Source organism: Ambystoma mexicanum, chromosome 6p, assembly GCF_040938575.1.
Source record: "Ambystoma mexicanum isolate Mex_15411 chromosome 6p, UKY_AmexF1_1, whole genome shotgun sequence".
Classification (NCBI taxonomy): Eukaryota; Metazoa; Chordata; class Amphibia; order Caudata; family Ambystomatidae; genus Ambystoma; species Ambystoma mexicanum.
The window spans coordinates 103,892,494-103,911,717 of NC_090935.1; the positions used below are offsets into that span (position 1 = coordinate 103,892,494).

A 19,224-nucleotide genomic window follows, 5' to 3' on the forward strand; every position below is an offset into this window, starting at 1 on the left:
AGAAATGGGGACAAAAAGAGACCTTCACAATTTCCACAAGTAAAAGCCACTATCTGGTAAGAAACAGTGAGTTTCAAATAATACAACTTGGGAGTAGAGGGGCTCTCCTGCTTACTTACTATCCCTAATCTTGCGTATATTTTTTAATTGGTTTTAACAAAATAAATATGATAAACACAAATAAAGGCAAAATGAAGACCTTACAAATCTTTTCACACATTAGTAACAACTCCTAGAGCATAAAAGGTAATTTCTGACAAATGTGTACATTTAATACATGATATATTGTTTTCTATACAATAAATGTATCATTTTTCATGAATAACAAAATAAAGACAGGAGGAAACACGATTTGGTCAGTTGAGAGCACAACATTTCAACCCCCCGGCTACAGATAATAGGGAGGAGATCACAATGGGGAGACTTCGTGGGACATTAGTTTACTTTTTTTTAATATAACAACTATTTCAACATTCTTGTATTCATACTAATAAAAATGCTCTCATCACAATATAGCTGCAAGTCCGATCTGTGATTTGACGCACATTTTTATCCTACTGATGGCCAAAGACTTCTAGTTAATCCAAAGGCCTCTTGGTGAGCAGGTTACAACTAGGTGATACCTTGTAGTATAGTTGAATTCATGATTGTTGACAAGATTAACCGTATTCAAAACACTCATTTGCCTCTTGTTGGGTAAATTCAAGGTGTTCTCTTTGTTTGTATCCATGGTCTTCCTTTTACCAAGCACACAAGGATGATAGATGAAGTTAGCCTTATCAGGATTAAGACCTCAAGGTTATGCACAGGTCTCCTATGATATGAGTACAAAGTGAGTACAAAGTGTGTTTGGAAAATGTTATTGTTTCTCTACTGTACTGAAATTCTTTCATACTGTCTCTTTAAATGCAGAGGAGTACTGTTCACTTAGATCAAGGATCACTAAGATTACCAGAGAAGTCCAACCCACAGGCAACACCGTATTCTAGTCTGGGACTTTACTTTGCAATTACTCTATTTAATTTGTATGAGTGACCCAAGTCAACAACTCTCAAGATAAAATTAATTGAGAACCAAAAGCTTCAGACTCACCATTGAATTACAATGGTATATAGTCATCTGGTAGCCATATTGTTTTGTGCATGAGAGCTGCACTAAATTATTTGAGGTATTCTGTCAAATTCAGCACTTATCCAGTAGCTTTATGTTGTATCATCCAAAGACTGGAGACTGAGGACTGCAGTGAATACAAACAATGGAATAAAGTTGATAACAACCCTTGTGGGTGGTGTCTTGTTATTGGGGCCTCCGTCTTTCTCCTTAAGGATGAAAGGTGGCGAATCAGAGACCCTGGGGCAGTCTTCATGAAGGAGCTGTTCATTCCTGTTAATCAGTTTGCTTATTTGCTCTTCTACCTCCCCCACGCTGGTGACCATTACTTCATTTTTCTCACTGTTCTCAGCAATGGCAGCCCAGGCCTTCAGCCCACCACTCTGAAGGCAACAAGCAGCAGTCCAGATATGGCTGGGAACATTAACGCGGCCATTAGATATAAATTGGCCCCCTGAAACAGCCCCCACCAGGACGAAGGTCTGATCACAGCCTGCTGTCTTATTTTTCATCATCTTATCTTCGTACAGATTCCATGAGCCCTGGTTAAGCTTGTTGTGTTGAGGCACTATATTGGTTAAGGTGAAGGTAGCTGTTTTGCTATTCTGGATGCTGTGATGAAGGCTTGGATTCAGGTGACCTCTGTCATATGTTTGAGAACTTTGTTTGTAGTCACTGGAAACAGCCTGGCTTTCTTCAAGTTTATTTCTGTCAATCTTAGTTGAAAATTCAATGTCCATGCTCTTGTTGTAGGATATATCCACAAGCTGCAAAATATAAAATGGATGAAAATTGTTAGCAGGGCTGCAAATGGGGCTTTAAGAGGACTGGACATATTAGATATTATAAATGCTGGTCAGGGACGTTTAACCACAAAGATAAAGGAGAGTGCTGCATTTACAAAATTGTTATCTTGTCCGAATCATATTTGACTTTAGCTGATGCGGGTTTAGATGTTCTACTTAATAGCTTACATTTTAAAACTTTTTTGGCATGACAATTTGCAAGATCTTCCTTAAAGAAACATTGTAAACAGAGACTTGTTGCTTCTTCTTGAAATACCTGTGATAGAAAATTACGGTATCTCGTCAATCCACTGAACACCAAAGCATCTAATACCAAACCATCAAATGATATGCAACGAAATTCCATTACATTGAATAGCCATTTCGTTGTATATAATTGAATCGATCCATCGAAATTAGTGGGGTTAGGGTTGGGGCTAGGGTTAGATCAGGGGTTAGATTAGGGTTAGGGCTAGGGTTGGTTAGATTAAGGGTTACATTAGAGTTATGGTTGGGGGCTGGGTTGGGGCTAGGGTTGGGGGTGAGGGTTGGGGCTAGGGTTAGATTAAGGGTTACATTAGGGTTAGGGTTGGAGCTAGGGCTAGATTAAGGGTTACATCAGGGTTAGGGTTTGGGCTAGAGTTGGGGCTAGGGTTAGATTAAGGGTTACATTAGGATTTGGTTTGTGGCTAGGGTTAGGGGTAGGGTTGGGGCTAGGGTTAGATTAAGGGTTACATTAGGGTTAGGGTTGGAGCTAGGGTTATATTAAGGGTTACATTAGGGTAAGGGTTTGGGATAGGGTTAGATTAATGGTTACATTAGGGTTAGGGTTGTGGCTAGGGTTGTGGCTAGGGTTAGATCAAGGGTTATATTAGGGTTAGGGATGGGGCTAGGGTTAGGGTTAGATTAAGGGTTACATTAGGGTTAGTGTTGGGGCTAAAGTTGAGGCTAGGGATAGGTTTGGGGTTAGATTAAGGGTTACATTGTGGGTTAGGGTTGGGGCTAGGGTTAGATTAAGGTTTATATTGTGGGTTAGGGTTGGGGCTAGGGTTAGATTAAGGGTTATGTTAGGGTTAGGGGATGAGGTTAGGGTTGGGGCTAGGATTGGTTAGTTTAAGGGTTTCATTAGAGTTAGGGTTGGGGGTTAGGGTTGGGGCTAGGGTTGGGGGTTAGAGTTGCGGCTAGGATTAGATTAAGGGTTACATTAGGGTTAGGGTTGGGGCTAGGGTTAGATTAAGGGTTACATTAGGGTTAGGGTTGGGGCTACGGTTAGATTAAGGGTTACATTAGGGTTAGGGTTGGGGCTAGGGTTAGGTTAAGGGTTAGATTAAGGGTTACATTAGGGTTAGGGTTGGGGCTAGGGTTATGTTAAGGGTTACATTTGGGTGAGGGTTGGGGCTGGGTTAGATTAAGGGTTACATTAGGGTTAGGGTTGGGGCTAGGATTAGATTAAGGGTTACATTAGTGTTAGGGCTAGGGTTAGGGTTGGGCCTAGGGTTAGATTAAGGGGCACATTAGGGTTAGGGTTGGGGCTAAGGTTAGATTAAGGGTTACATTAGGGTTAGGTTTGGGGGTTAGGGTTGGGTCTAGGGTTAGATTAAGGGTTACATTAGGGTTGGGGTTGGGGCTAGGGTTAGGGTTGGGACTAGGGTTAGATTAAGGGTTACTATAGGGTTAGGGTTGTGGCTATCGTTAGGGTTGGGGCTAGGGATAAGGTTAGGGTTTGGGTTAGATTAAGGATTACATTAGGGTTAGGGTTGGGGCTAGGGTTAGATTAACGGTTACATTAGGGTTAGGGTTGGGGCTAGGGTTAGGGTTGGGGCTAGGGTTAGCTTGAGGGTTTCTATAGGGTTAGGGTTGTGGCTAGCGTTACGGTTGGTGCTAGGGATAGGGTTAGGGTTGGGGCTAGGGTTAGATTAAGGGTTACATTAGGGTTAGGGTTGAGGCTAGGGTTAGATTAGGGTTTACGTTAGGATTAGTGTTGGGGGGTGGGTGTGGGGGTTGGGGGATTGCTGTGGGGGGAACCACCCCAATATACAAAAAAAATCCACAAAATATGAGCACTGGAGAGCTCATGTAACGTTTTAATGCATCGACAGGCTATATTTTACATGTAAAAGTGCATTTCCATTGAAACCAGTCCATTTATATTCTCGATGGACTGGTTTAGATGGAAAGGCACTTTTACATGTAAAAGATAGCCTGTCGATGCTTTGGCATTCAATGCTTTTTATTGGATGCTTTGGTGTGTCGTTGCTTTTTTTTCGATGGAATCGCTATAAACCAATTACATCATGTATAGCACCCGTGTTGCAGCAGTAGCAATCGCTCTGTATCATATGTGTTAGAAGAGCGATTACAATTTATTTCTCCAAGTTGATGAAGGTCTTTGGCTTGGGATGCAAAGCTATGAGGTTGAAGATTATACTGATTACAATATATAACGGGGTGTTTTGTCTACATGTAATGTGGTTGTTGAAGTGAAAGGGTTTCATGAACTGCAAATGATGGAACCCATTCACTCATTCACTTCCAACCGTAAGCTTGAATATCACACAATAAAAGACACAACGTTCACATGTGTAGGTTAGACCCGAGTCACAAAGCGAGTTACACACAATTCACATTAGAATGTACACGCTGAGTACATGTGTGCGCTTCTGCCCTACTACATATGCTACAAAAGTGGGTATTTAAAAGGGGGGGGTGTCATAGAGGGGCTAATGCATGGCAATCCAGCCCTTGGGGAGCAGTGCCCACCAAGTGAAACTTAATATGTGTATTTACACATGCAGTTCCTACACTGATCCATGCAACTAGCTATTGACTGATCTAGAGATGGTGCTCTAAGTGTGGCGGTGCCGCCATTGCAAGCTAATTGTACATGCATACTGTCAAGTTGTCAATCCATCAATGGCCAGTGGCCACTTTCTGATATTTAGGGACTGGGTCAAAGATGCCTGAGATATTTACTATGTTTTAGCAGACATTTTAAAAAGGATGCTTGTGTCTCCATCTCCTTTTACTTAGTGGTGTACACAAAATAGTCTAATTCTGTCAAAGAATATGAAGCAGAATGGTTGTTGTATTTAAAAAACCATGCACTAAACTTGAAAAAGGCATTTCAAAAAGAAAAATGGAAGCGCTATTTTAAATATGTGTTCCCATGATTCATGTAATTGTAATTGTTTATTTATACAGCGCTTATACACAGGTGGGTGCTTCAAAGCACTTCAAGTCGGGAAGGGAACAAGGGAATAGAGTAATCATTATTAGGCCTTGAAGTTTCCGAATGATCTAAACGGAAAACTAGCATACTATGCCTGACGGTATTTCTCCTAGTGCAAGTGCATGAAGTCTTACAGTTTCGACCCAGCTAGGGAGGGGGGAACAGAAAAAGGTGGGGTGAGGGGGACAGGACAGACAAACAGGACAGACAAACTTAGTAGTCCTAGTACATTTAGGTAATGCATGCATACAGATGGAGGTGCAAGGAAGAGGGGGTGGGGGAACAAACACGTCCAGTCCAACAGGGCCCTGGGTTGAGTGCAGAGAGGTTGCCTCGCTCATGGAGCATAAGCTGAAAGTGCAGTAATGCTGAACATAGTGCAGTGGCCCTGAGGCAAGTTCAAAGATTGACGGGGGGTCCTCGGACCTGTACAGCTCTGAAGGTGAACCAGGCAACCAGTCACAAAAACTGAGCAAAGTTACGAAGGAGGAAGGAGGGTGGAGAAAAAGAACACAGGTTAGCAGGGTAGAGGGTGAGAGAAGGACGAGGAGAAGAGCAAGCTCTTGAGGAGTGTCCGGAACTTAAAGTGCTATGACTCATGACAGAGAGAGGCAGGGAGGCTGTTCCAGAGGGAGGCACCTGCAGAGGATAAAGATCTACCCCCAAATCTGTGTTTGTGAAAGTGGCTCACGGGGAGGACGAGCAGAGGACTCTAGATGAGAGTATTTAGGAAGAGAGCATTGAAGTTTGTGTGGGCCCCGTCCCCAGAAAGCCTTGTGAATTATGCAGAGGGTCTTCAAATTGATCTGTGCAGCCACAGGGAATCAGTGGAAGGATTTCAGCACTGGAGATATGCGGTCCCTGGGCTTGAGGCCAAAGATAAGTCTTGCGATTCTGTTCTGGGTGAGCTGTAGAGGATGGAAAGTAGAAGTAGAAGGTTGAGAAATAGGTGGTTGCAATTATCCAGCCTAGAGAGAACCAGGGCTCTTGAGGTGGTGAGACTCAAGGAGAAAGTGAAAAAGGTCTTTCTCTTTATTTTAATCAATATCTCAAACTATTTTCATGAAAACAATCCAGAAAAAACTAATGAACAAAAAAGCAGGCACAACATGTTAGGAAGGATACTGCATATGCAAACCCGGTGCTACTCATAGTAGCAGAGTTCACAAATGCAAAGTGGTAGGTTGAAATAAACAAAATCGATACTGCAATTTCATTGAAAATCACCCACACATTGAAATGCTGCGAGTTGCAAGGAAGCTTATGGGGAAAGTGAATTCAGAACCTTCCTTCCAGCTCACATCCAAATGCATAAATGGCTTCTGTCCTCTCATGCAGGACACAAGTCGAAGGTACATGCGAATTTAGTGGCCTCCAAGTAGTGTCTCCTTCACCCATACACCACCACGAGCATAAGAAGGCACTTGCCTATTCGGCAGTTTTGCAATTCCACCAAATTCCAATCCACATCCTCTTACCCCAATTCCTTCCCACTACGCTACAGGATGCATGGCTCTATAGCTTTTTCAGTGTTTCTTTTTTCAACCCCATCTTATACCAGCAGATGGAGTGCTCTCTATCACTCTCCGCCTGCTCTCCCACATTGTATGGTGGGGCAGACTAGCCTTCAATATTATTTGAGAGATTCCCCACTAATCAGGTTTGCCAAAGAGGCCAATATGCGGAGGAAATGTCAGCCACATTTTATGCTGCCTAACACCAGACTGCCTCGCCCCAGTTATAATTGATATAGAAAAGGCATTCCACCTGTTTGTAATTCTTCTAATTTCCAAAAACCCTTCACTCTTTCCTATTTCAACCCAAAAACACTCCTCTCATACAAAGTTTAAATATAGGCACAAACACATTGTATCTGCCTACTACCAATTGAGTTAGGAAAATAATACTCTCAGGTATTGACACATGTGCGTGCAGTCTTCTCAGAATATGTGTGTGCAGCTTTCAATAAACATGTGTGTGCAACTTTCAATCTATGTATGTGCTCAACTTTTAATCTACATATGTGTATGTGCAGTTTTCAATCTATTTATTTTCATTTGCCTCCAGATCTACACATTTTGGGCAGAGGATATACTATTCTCCAATAAAAGGTACGATCTTAGAGCACCTTTGCCCTTTCATATTACACTGTACACATTGGTCTCCTGCTGCATATTAAGACAAGGAATTGCATGGGTTTTAAACTTTTCACACATGCCTGTGAATAGAATGTATTCTCTCTATACTTCTTTTGGCAGACTGGCCCACAGGGGATCTGGAAATATTTCCTAGCATGCAGTTCTCCAGAAGCCTTCGCCTGTGTCCAGCCGTGCCATTGGGTACCGTCTCTCGGGACTGTGCAGAAAGCGGTATGGAATATTTCATCTTCCTAGCTGCCAATTCTTTAGCCTGGGAGGTCAACTCTGAGATACCTCGCCCACTCGTGGGGAGGCTTGCACGGAGACCTAAGGATACCTAAGGAAATGATAACCATGAATTCCAGGTGGGGTTGCCCTTGGAAATTCAGGCTTGCACTCTACAACTCCTCTCTGGGCTCCCTGTTGTCTAAGTCTCCTTCTTCTCTTTCAATCACGGTTTGGACGCAGGTGGGCTAGTCAGCCTTCGGTCTCTGGATCCACATTGACAGAAACATGGCTCAGTCGCTCAACAAAATTGATGGTGGTCAGAACCACACTGAATTGGTCCCAAAGGAAAAATTGTCAGTAAATGTTCATGACATCATTATTAAGATGCTTTTGGTCCTGCCACAGATTGATCCCCTTTTATCTTTTCTGCTTCTTCAATGGTATTAAATCGGGGAAACTCTTACATCAGCAGTACTAGGTTGTGTAAATGTTAGCGGTGCACTATGCACTATGCAAATCGCACATAATATAACTGTCAGAGTTTTGATTCCAGCTTAATGACGTTAATGAGGGAGTATATCACATATTATCAATCAAATATATTTAAACTTCCATAATTCACTGTGCATGCTGTGGATGATGTCTGTGGAATTAAGGAGGTGCACACCACAGTTTTTAATATTATACATTTCATGGCACATACATTATATTTAACGCTCATTAGGTAAACAGTCTACAATTCAGATTAGGGCCATCTCACATCTTTATAAAGGTATTTCCCTCTGATTTCCGAATACGCCCCTCATGGCTGAACTGGGACATTCTTTGCATCTTGATAAGGAGCAATCACAAAATAAATGAACCAAATGACCAAGTATAACAGTCACTGATTAATTGAAGTATAGGCCCAATCATCTCTTACAAAGAATTAGAAAACTTCATCTGCAGGTAATGGCTTATAAGAAAATGATTCTGTTCACTTTGGGATGTTCTACCGGTATCTGTTCTGCACACAGGCAGATTTTGAACCCAAGCTTGAGAAACAAATATTATAACTAGTGAGGAAAACGAAATCCTGCACTACTTCATATTCTGCTCAGTTGAGAGTGACAGAATGGAACTAGGTACACTTTGTACTCTCCAACCTCACAGACAGCTACTCCCAAGCCAACATGCTACCATAGTGGTACGGCTTATTAACCGTACGAAAGGATATCCTACAGCCTATATGATAACAACCCACCTACACAGCTACAGATATACACCCACCCTCTACACACTTAAAGATAATGGCCAGTTGTGTAATCCAGTGTCCAAAGGTAAACTAGCACTGGGCTACAGTCGAAATGAATGTTGCTCAAAATTGTACTGTGTAAAGCAGGCCTTTAGCTAAATCATAGTTCTTCCTGACATATTTATTGCAGAGAGAGCTTACCTTACTTAACAGCAAAACTTTGGTGGCATCAACCCGTCACCTTACTGCCGTTAAGAAAACAAGTGTCAGACACACCTACTCTTGTATTCCATGGACAAGACAGCGTGGAATGATCTGTGCATCCACTGCCTTCCATAAAATCCCATCAAGATAGCCCCCGGACGCCCTTGCAGAGGTGCTACATAATCGCCTCCATCACCCCAATCGCTGAAGACATATCTCCGAACCGGCACAGCAGGACACGCACCATTTGCAGCGGTATCTGGACCATCAACTGCGGAGTCCCTCAGGAATCCTGCACTGCACCCACCCTTTATAATCTGTTTACCAAACCGCTCTTTGACTTGTTGGATGCACTCGGCATAGCATACACCAACTATGCAGACGACACCCAAGTCCTCCTCCCCATCACCGGGGACTACTGCCAAGACACAGAAGCCCTCCTCCAAATATATGCTACCATTCAAGCATGGATGGCCACCAATGGCCTCTGCCTAAACGATGAAAAAACCGAGATCATCATCCTAGCCCTCAAGGAAATTCTAGAAAAACTCGGCCCTGAATACTCCCACTTCCCCATTGACAACACTAACATACCAGTTTCTGCATCTGTAAAGACTCTAGGAGTCTATTTAGACTCCACACTCTCAATGATGAAACAAGTCAGCGCCATCTCCTCCGCTTCCGCACTCACCACTAAACTCATCTATGCCATAAAACCATTCCTAACTTCCCAAAACAGCCTCTCCATTGCTAGGGCCCCCATAGGAGCGAGGCTAGATTACTGTAACACCCTCTTAGCAGGAACATCAACCAAAAAACTATGCAAACTCCAAATAGTGCAAAATAATGCAATCCACCCTGCACATTCCTAAATACGACCATGTATCCCAAGCAAGACGAAATGCACACTGGCTCCAGCACTCACCACTAAACTCATCTATGCCATAAAACCATTCCTAACTTCCCAAAACAGCCTCTCCATTGCTAGGGCCCCCATAGGAGCGAGGCTAGATTACTGTAACACCCTCTTAGCAGGAACATCAACCAAAAAACTATGCAAACTCCAAATAGTGCAAAATAATGCAATCCCCCCTGCACATTCCTAAATACGACCATGTATCCCAAGCAAGACGAAATGCACACTGGCTCCCAGTTAGGGAAAGAATCAAATTCAAAATCCTCACTATTACTCATAAATGCTTTAACCTCACCGCACCTACTTACTTATCCGAAACCATAGTCAAGAGCTCCTCAGACCGCCCCAAAAGGAGCCATCACACGACTCTGCATACCCACCATCAGAAGAGCCAAAGCCGGTGACATTGGCTTTCCCCACATTGCACCCAAGCTCTGGAACGCCCTTCCCAACACACTCAGAGCAGAACCATCCCTGCTTGCCTTTCGCAAATCACTTAAAACTATCTTATTTACCTAACCCCCTCTTCCACATACACCCTTCCACTTCACCTCATTCCTGAAGTTGTTCCTTATCTCTATCAATGTGTCTCTACAATCTGCTCTATAAATTTACAATTTCCATCTAACCATCCTCCTCTCCAATGTAACCAGCAAGCTTGTTCACCTCTGTAACAGCGCCACGATGCCCACGGGCTGTTGTGCGCTTTATAAATATGAATAAATAAATAAATTATGCCCACCCAGACCCAAGACCTTCCAGTCTGGGGCTTCCCATCCACCAATGACTCACGATGAAACTAATTATCTCAGCACTGAACTCTTGGAGCGATCACCATGGGATTACCTGCTGTTGCCAAACATTGCCCCATCTCCTCTGGGGCTACCTGCCCAGAAGGTGGATCAACAAAGGTCCTCAAACCTAAGGAGGCACCATTTCCTCACAAATGCTACCTCCTCGACCCATAACAGCCCTCTGCTGAATAACCTGCTAGAGAAACACTGCTCATTCTGGCACAGCCCTAGCAAGTGTGGAAGAACAGGCCTCACCTGTGGCTCTATCAACCAGTCGGCTCTGCTGCCAGGCCCAGGTTGGTAGATGTACGCAGAGTAGACTGGAATTCGGTTCTTCCTGTCATACAAAGTAGCAAAGTGATACTGATTTCCATACCGCTGGCAAATCCATGCTGCACTCTTGGGTACCAGACTGCTGCTGGGCTCGGTTCCCTTGAAGAAAAACTTGGCACAACCAGTGTTTGTAAAGGTATCAAGGAATACTTCAGCATGCCCAGCGGTGAAGCAGCCCAACGTCACCAGGAACCATGGAGACAGCAGCATGATTGGTGAAATGGGACCACGAGGATCTGGTTCTTGCCACTAAAGGAAAAGAGAAAATATGACAGGTGGTACATTTCCGAAAACTTGCACAGAATGCTGTGATTATTCAGTCCATAAGTTACAGTCTTAGGTGAGGAGTTATGGAGAGTTGAGAGGGAGCTGGCCATGCAGCCATACATTCTTGATAGGTGCCACGATATTACTAGATATAGATAACAGACAATCACCAGGTCACAATGGAGGAGGACATTTTCTTCATAGATTAGAGAATTGCATGCCAACCATCTTCAATTCAACTGTATACATTTATACAATTATAGTGCAAAGTCAATTTTGGCATGCATAGAAGACTGTAGGAAGCTTGTCTTTTCGAATAATACAATCATGAGCAAGACATTGATTGTTTTGGCAATAATTACTTCAGTGACATGACAGCCAGCCGGTAACGAACCACCAGCCCCAAGTAACGGGCTGAGTGATGCATGGAACATTATCAAAGTAACCTGCTAATTCCCCATCCATTACATCCCACCACAATGGCAGGACCCAATTATGGCCATTGGGTCCTGCTCAAAGTGACTAGAGAGCAAATACAGTGATTTGTACCTAGGAGGGCGGTGGAAGATAGGCTTGTTTTGCGTTTTCCGTTAGATTGGGGAGTGGGAGTAACTGTGGAAGGGGGATAAGGCCGAACCAGTCGTGAGGTTGTATGCAGCTCCAAGACTGCTGAAAATGGTGGGTTATACTTAAGTTCTGAGTAGCCTGGATGGCTTCTGCTCTGACAGCAGGTGCTACGTGAAAGCTGAAACTTCACATCTTTCAAATCTGATGAGAATATGGCCTTCCATGAGTTACTGAGCATCACTGGAGTCTTCCCTGCGCTTGCTCAGTACTGACGCTTCCTTTTTGCACTTTCTTCTGGGTCCCAGTGCCACCAAATGAAATTCCCATTGTGACAGGTTTCAAAAGTGTGTAGTGATTACTTGTGAGATTGCCAGCTGGTGAACCTGATACAAAGGAAATGTGGACTGTCAACAGTGTTTACTTTTTCAAATGTTTTTTTAAAATAAAAATGCATATACATTTGTCCTTTGACATTTCATTCTGTGCTAGATTTACAAGGTTGTTTTTGACTACTAGCAAGGACAGGAAAAGGGCCTTTTGGCTCATTATTTATTTAAATAATGCAGATGGTAAGAAAAGAGAATTGGGTATGTATTGTGACGTCATGGTGAATAGAAGGGTTTTAGACTTTTTAAAGAAAATACTTGAATTAGTATGTGTAACCAAAACAGGGTTTAAAGAATAAAATTAAGTGTTCAAACATAAATGACTTAAAAGTCCATAAAGCAAATTTAGGATGCACTTTACCCATGAACTAAGAATGTACCCAAAGTACTAAAAACCCTTAAGTAAACTCGCCAATCACGACTAATCCTCAACGTAAAATAAAGGTTTACTGAATCACAAATTCCTAAAGAGTGAGCTGTCAGAATAGCCATATCAAATGGTGCAATGAGGAAAATGAGTTAAGATCTCTAACTTGAAGTCCTTCCCTAAAATAACAAACTCCAGCAGTTCAAGAAGTTTTCTGGCAGCGTCTCCCAACATGGGCTTTATACGAAAACTCAAACTGGGGCATGTAGTTGCCTTCCATGTGCATGGCCTATTAGGCGAGGGATCACATGGATCTGTTGGCTGCTGATTGGACAAAAGCCCTGTTTACAGGATTAGCTGGCTGGGTGTTTCCAGTACGGTCCTCCTGGGTTAGGCTCTCTTTCCATTGGCCAGCTGAACTTCTATTAGTTCAATTGTAGTTTTGATTTCTTTATTTGTTTTTTTTATCCTTGTTTTATCCTGGGCTGCTTTTAAACATTATTTGTCTAGTCCTTGGGACTGTAGTTTTTCTTTTATTAATTTAAGTACCCCTTACATTTCCCCAGGTTCCTCTTTGGGATTTGAAACCGGGTCCTCTCATAGGCTCTATAGTGTTCCAAACATTCGGGACTTGTCCTGGCACTGTATAATGAGAAGGCTAGGGACTTTCCACTGAGGTCCTGAAGTGTCTTTCTGTCATCAGCCACTTCCATCTCTCAGAGCAGAGCATGCTGCCACCTCGGCTCCTGGTGTTGCAGCATAGGCATGCTGAGGAGTGGATACCCCTTTGTTCCTCCACGAGTCATGAGCTACGCCACTGCTGCTTTCGTTATGCCCCAGTGGGCAGAGCTGCTACCTGTAAGCGGATTCAATTCAACAGTACAGCTAAGTCAATGCCTAGTCTGGGATACTGAGGGAAACCCTTATTGATATATTTGTATGTCCAGTTTGTTTACTCTGGATGACAACCCTTATATAACACCCCTCTCTTAGAATCCCCCTGATCCCACTGAGCCAAGAAGTAGGTTTGTTTTGCAAATTAAAAGGTTTATTTGAAAATTAAACAATATATATCTATCACACTTTTATAGTAAATTAATATTTGATAGCACACTTGTGAGGATGATAGTGATCAGCAAAAGATAATGTTACAGTGGTACACTCTTTTTGATGGCTTAGAAGTGATATAGAGAGGATAAAGTAGCTTAGAATGCTTTTATGGCTTCAGGGACAATGTGACTTCAACAAAAGACAATGTAATCACTTTTCTTTGACAAATCCCGCGCCCTTTGTGTAATGTAAAGAGATGGAAGGAAAGCATACAGTTCTCAGTAATGCAATCAAATATAATTCAGTTCCCCCCAGCAAGCTTAGAGGAAAACAGGTAGGAGTTTAAACACAGGCAAGATACTATGATGTGGTTGCAATTAAGTGAAAAATATGCTAAAAAGGCTTTTAATTCCCTAGAGGGGGTTCAGGGTAGTTGATAGATACTTTGAATCAGTTCAGGATCACTTTAGCAATGCTCTATGAATGATTGTCAGGTTGCAAACGAATTTCAGCAAATGTTAAATCTGTATAAAAATTACACCAATGTACACCCTCCTTCTACACACATTCCAGTAATTTACTAGGTTTCTAGCATAAACCCGGTGTCTGTAATATCAATAAATAGCGGGGTTTTGCCTCAGAACATGGTACAAAGTTGAATCAAGTCTTGAATTGTGGGTACATTTCTTAGATTGAGATTCTCCAAATTGCATATTTTTGTAAGCGTAAAACTTAAACATATATTTGCTGCAATATGATTCCACAAAAGTGTCTGAGCCGACCCCCCAGAAACTTGGGAGTACCACGTGTCTCTCCTCTCCCAGGCAGGGCTCTGTTTACAGTCCACACTGAAAATCAACATACCCCATTCAAGTGCAAGGGTCTATTGTGTCGGCTGAGTTCAGCAGGCCAGGGGGCCACTCTGCATTTGGTTAGCATGTTCATGTGATCTCCTGGGCTGTTGTGTGGGTCTCTGAGGTGAGAAGGTTTCCCAGCCTCTTGGCCTGTTAATACAATCAGATTGTCTCTGGGAACAGCAGGTGGTTAAGAGTTTTAATTAACCAGAGTTTTAATTAACCAGCAGACCTTTGAAAGTGTCCAGCTGTCTCAGGAGGCTGATTAGCTTCTGAAGTAGCAGTTCTCCTGTCAGAGTTTAGACCGCTAGCGCCGGTTTGTGGACAAAGCTGGTACTGCACCCATTTTTGGGATCTGTCTTGAATTAAGGCATTTCAATAGAGTGGTCTTTTGCTTGATAGTATAGGATCCTTGCTTAACATTGTTTTGATGGCATCCTTACAGTAGAGTGGTGATGTGGAACCCCCCCACAAGAAGGTTGTATCTTTAGAGTGGTCTTGTGCCCATGATTTTAGAAACTTTTTGACATCAATAAAAACAAATTTTGAACAGAACCATCTTTCTTTGCACTGGTGGGTGGCAGATTAGGTGACCATTTTGGTGTGCACAAACTGCGCGGTTCTCCTGGATTCTGGCGTGAATGTGGGCGGGGACAGCTCATCCCCACATCTACCCAGTCTATTGATTTAGTTTGTTCAGGGATAGAATAATGGGCGGCGACAGCTCATCCCCACATCTACCCAGTCTATTGATTCAACATGGGTCAAAACCCTTGACAAGCCCCCCCGCCCGACTGCGCTTTGATTTGGAGTTGAGGGGAAGTCGGGTGCAAAGGATGTTTTTGATCCACGCGCTGGTATGTCCGCATCATCCAATTCCGTAGATGGCACAGTTCAGCATCTTTTCCTCCATCCGGTTCGATCGATCGGTTCTCCTCGCCGGTCCTGATGGGAATATTGGGCGGTGCCCCGGGCCCCTCGGATCTCTGCTCCCGGTCCCCGGTCGTCCTCTTTGGTCAGTCTCCATGGTTTCATCTCTCCTAGGATGAGAAAGCAAAAGCGGCAATACCTATTCGTAGACATTTCTCCACCACTATTAATGGTGTGGCAAACACATACATTTTATACATCCGGTTACATTTTCAGTTTTGTTTTAAAAACAAGATATAACAGGAAACATTTTCCTACCAGAATCATGATATTTTAGAGACTATCTGTGGGATATTTGAGGGTGGAACTGAATTAATCTGGAGCGGCCCCCTCTGGTATTACAGAGGACTCCTCCAGTTGCTGCAGAGTGTGCCTGGGATGGCAACACTTTAGCTGATTTATATGTACCCACTTGTCTTCCCCTTCCGCCGAACTACCTTTGGGGATGCAGATCTTGTAGGCTACAGGGGAGATTTTGTCTATAATTTCAAACGGTCCCTTCCATGTAAGCAAACATTTTCGCTGTTTGGCCTGGTTCTTTTGGAAATTGTATAGATAGACCCGGTCTCCCACAGTATATTCCTTCCTGGTGGTCTTCAGGTCGTAGTGGGTTTTCATGCTATCAGCTGATCTTTCTAGATTCCGCTGAGCATAGGCAAAAGTATGCTGGAGGTGTTTACTTAAATTCTCCACATACTCATGAGTTGTGGAGGCATTTATCAGTGTCTGCTCTTGGGTCCTGTAGAGCAAATGCTGGGGAAGCACCATCTTGCGTCCGGTCATCAACTCAAATGGTGACATTTTAGTTGCAGATGAAGGGGTAGATCTGATGGCCATTAGGACCAGAGGTAATCGGATATCCCAACTTAGCCCAGAATCTGCCACAAACTTTTTTAATATGCTCACAATGGTTCGGTTGTATCTCTCTACTGCTCCAGGAGAAGCTGGCCGGTAAGCAATATGTAGCTTCCTTTTGACCCCCAGTATCTCCCACATCTTTGTCATTACCTCGCTGGTGAAATGACTACCTCTGTCTGACTCAATCCTTTGAGGTAGACCAAAACGGGAAAAGATGTGGTTAATCATCAGGGCAGCTGCTGTTTCTGCCTCGCAGTTTGGGGCCGGGAGACATTCCACCCACTTGGTAAACAAGCATGTGACGGTCAACATGTACTTGTTTCCTCTAGACAAGTGAATTACAGGGCCTACGAAGTCGATTTGCAAATCTGACCATGCCAGTGTCATCCCCCTCTTTTGGAGAGGTGCACGGTGTGTGAGGGATGATGGCTGAAATTGTGCACACATCAGACACCTCTTCAAGTATTGGTTGAGGTCCTGGCCCATATGTGGCCAGTATGCAATCTCTCTTAAGATTTCAAGTGTTGTATGAAACCCCCTATGACCGGCGGTGGCCGCACCATGGGCGTGACTTAACATCAGGCTTCGGAATGAGGTAGGAACCACCCACTGATCATGGCCAGCTTGGGATTTCCTTACCAACAAACCGTCTTGGATTGGGAACCTTTTTGGACATTTCATCAACACTCTTAGGTCCTCTTTCCCAATGTAATCGGTATCCATCAGGGGAAAGTTCTCAGGGTCCTCAATGTGTTGGTAAAACGTACTAATTATTGGGTCCCCCTTCTGAGCTGTAATCAAATCAGCATCAGGGGTCTCCTTACTCCATTGTGCAGTTGAAAGATCATTGTGAGCATTTGTCTGGGACCTAGTGATAGCAGTGACCTGGATTTCCCCCAACAGGACTCTATTTCTATTAGATCCCCTTGGATGGTGCTCCACGAACCCGTTCCGTACATAATCCGAATCTGTGATTATGACCAGTTTGTGGAGTTGATGTTGGACAGCAGTGAGGATGGCCTGATGCACAGCCATCAACTCTGCCACCTGACTACTTCGGGGACCAATTTTGTATCCAGCGGAGGGTTCTGGAAACTCCTTCACCCATGAATTCCCCACGCCGGCCACCAGTTCTTTCTCCCCATTGTTGTCAACATGGTAAGAGCATCCATCCACATAGACAGTAGGCATTCCCTCACACTTGTCTTCTTCAAAGACTTTGTGTGGGGAATTAAGGTATGCCTCCATGTTGTCCTTGATTTTTAGACTTTCGTCCTGGAGACAGTTTTCTCTGGCACAATCATGCAAGTCAGCCAGACCTTGCGCGAGGGGACTCTTCTTGTTTTGGCCATATCTGACCTCCACAGGAAAGCCTTGCATTGACAGAATCCAGGAAGTAATTCGGGAATTACTCACATTTCCGGCCCGGATTCTGTCACTTTGGAGATATTGCAGAGGCTGGTGTGGAGTCTCCACTATGATGTGTTGCCCCTGGATAAACGGGCGGTAATTCTTCAATGCCCACACCGTTGCCAGGAGTGCCTTCTCACAATCGTTGAATTTTTCCTCCACAGAGGATAAAGTTTTGCTCGCATAGGAGATTACTTTATTGACCTTGTCATACTTTTGGTATAATACTGCCATCAAGCACGTATTAGAAAACCCTGTCTCCAGGAAGAACTCCTTGTTTCTGACAGGGTAAGCTAGGCAAGGCGCTTGTGAGAGGCTTCTCTTGAGTTGTCTTATTGCCTCGGATTGTTCTGGACCCCATTCCAACTTGACCCCCCTTCAAGAGATGAATCAGGGGTCTGGTGATCTCCGCGTAGCCCTCAATGAACTTTCTGCTGTAATTAGTCAGTCCAAGGAGGCTCCTGTAACGCTCACCTGACTCCCACGGAGGCGCTGGCCTGGTTCGCGCTGCTGTGACTTCTTCTAAGGTGATGCGCAGGGTTCGGAAGATGGACTGGACCGGGCCCCCAAATCTGGCTTGTCTGGCTCGCAGAAGTATCCTTCTGTAGGCGAAAATAGGGGATTAACTGTCTGCGGGGTAATGCAATCAGCCTCCCACTTTCCCCTCTCACCCTCCTCGAAACCCTTATGTGATTCCTCATAGCATCTCACCTTAGGGTCTGGAAGGACGAGCTCTCCATCCTGCTTCTGATGCAGGGGCGCGTAGGTATCCAGTTACTTTGGATTTTCGGATTGGTGAGAACCAAACTTGCTTGGCTTCCAGGTAAGTTTTTTGATAAGAGGTTGCCCTTGTGTCCATGCATTAATGTACTAATGCTAGTGTCTTTTTCCCCCAAGGGGCCGGGGTACGGAATGCCGGGGAACAGGCACCGACCCGAGATGAGAGGTGAAATCCTTGTAGAAATCAGGTAAGTCTTTAATGAGCGTTTTTTGGTAATGTCTTTTCATTCGCTCATTAACGCTGATGTCTCTTTTTCCCCTTAGGGGTCGGGGTCCGGAAATGCCAGGATGCGGCGCGGACCCGAAATGAAGATGGAATGAGTCAACAGGTAAGTCTTAACATGGAGATTTAGCTTTCCTTATTCCCTTCTCTCTCTCACCTTTTGTTCTGGTCTTTTTCTCCCTAGGCGCTGGGGCGTGACTGCGAATCTGGATGATCGCTGCTGAACATTGAGGCGCCCAGTAAAGGTGAGTGGAATGCGGCGCTGCAGCGATCGACGCAATGAGCTTTTAAATAAAAGTCTTCCTTTTCAGGATTGTCGGCGAGATGTCTTTGGGGTGCGGATTTAGCAGGTAAGGACTTTTCCTTCTTCTGTTCTCTTCTTCTCTTCCTTTGCAGGTGATCCAGGATGCTGGCAGGCGTGGCAGAAGACAGGATTCAGGAGCAGACACGGTGAGCGTCCAGCTGCTAGATGCAGAACAACGTGAAGCACGTGTGGCTGTTCGGGTGGGGTTTAAATAGCCTTGGAAGAAGTTCCAGGTATGTATCCTTCTTCCAATCAGG

The 19,224-nt window shown here is 44.0% G+C and overlaps 1 protein-coding gene across 1 annotated transcript in view; it reads right to left on the minus strand.

Moving 5' to 3' along the window:
- Positions 1-247: 247 nt before the first annotated feature.
- Positions 248-19,224, minus strand: part of LOC138511246 (endonuclease domain-containing 1 protein-like) — a 64,298-nt gene continuing 45,321 nt past the window's right edge. Inside the window, exons 2-3 of the mRNA XM_069626787.1 lie at positions 10,894-11,220; positions 248-1,877 (exon numbers count right to left, since the gene is read on the minus strand). Coding sequence (XP_069482888.1) covers positions 1,203-1,877; positions 10,894-11,181 — 963 coding nt within the window. The 5' untranslated portion in view covers positions 11,182-11,220 and the 3' untranslated portion in view covers positions 248-1,202. The remainder of the gene's footprint in view (positions 1,878-10,893; positions 11,221-19,224) is intronic.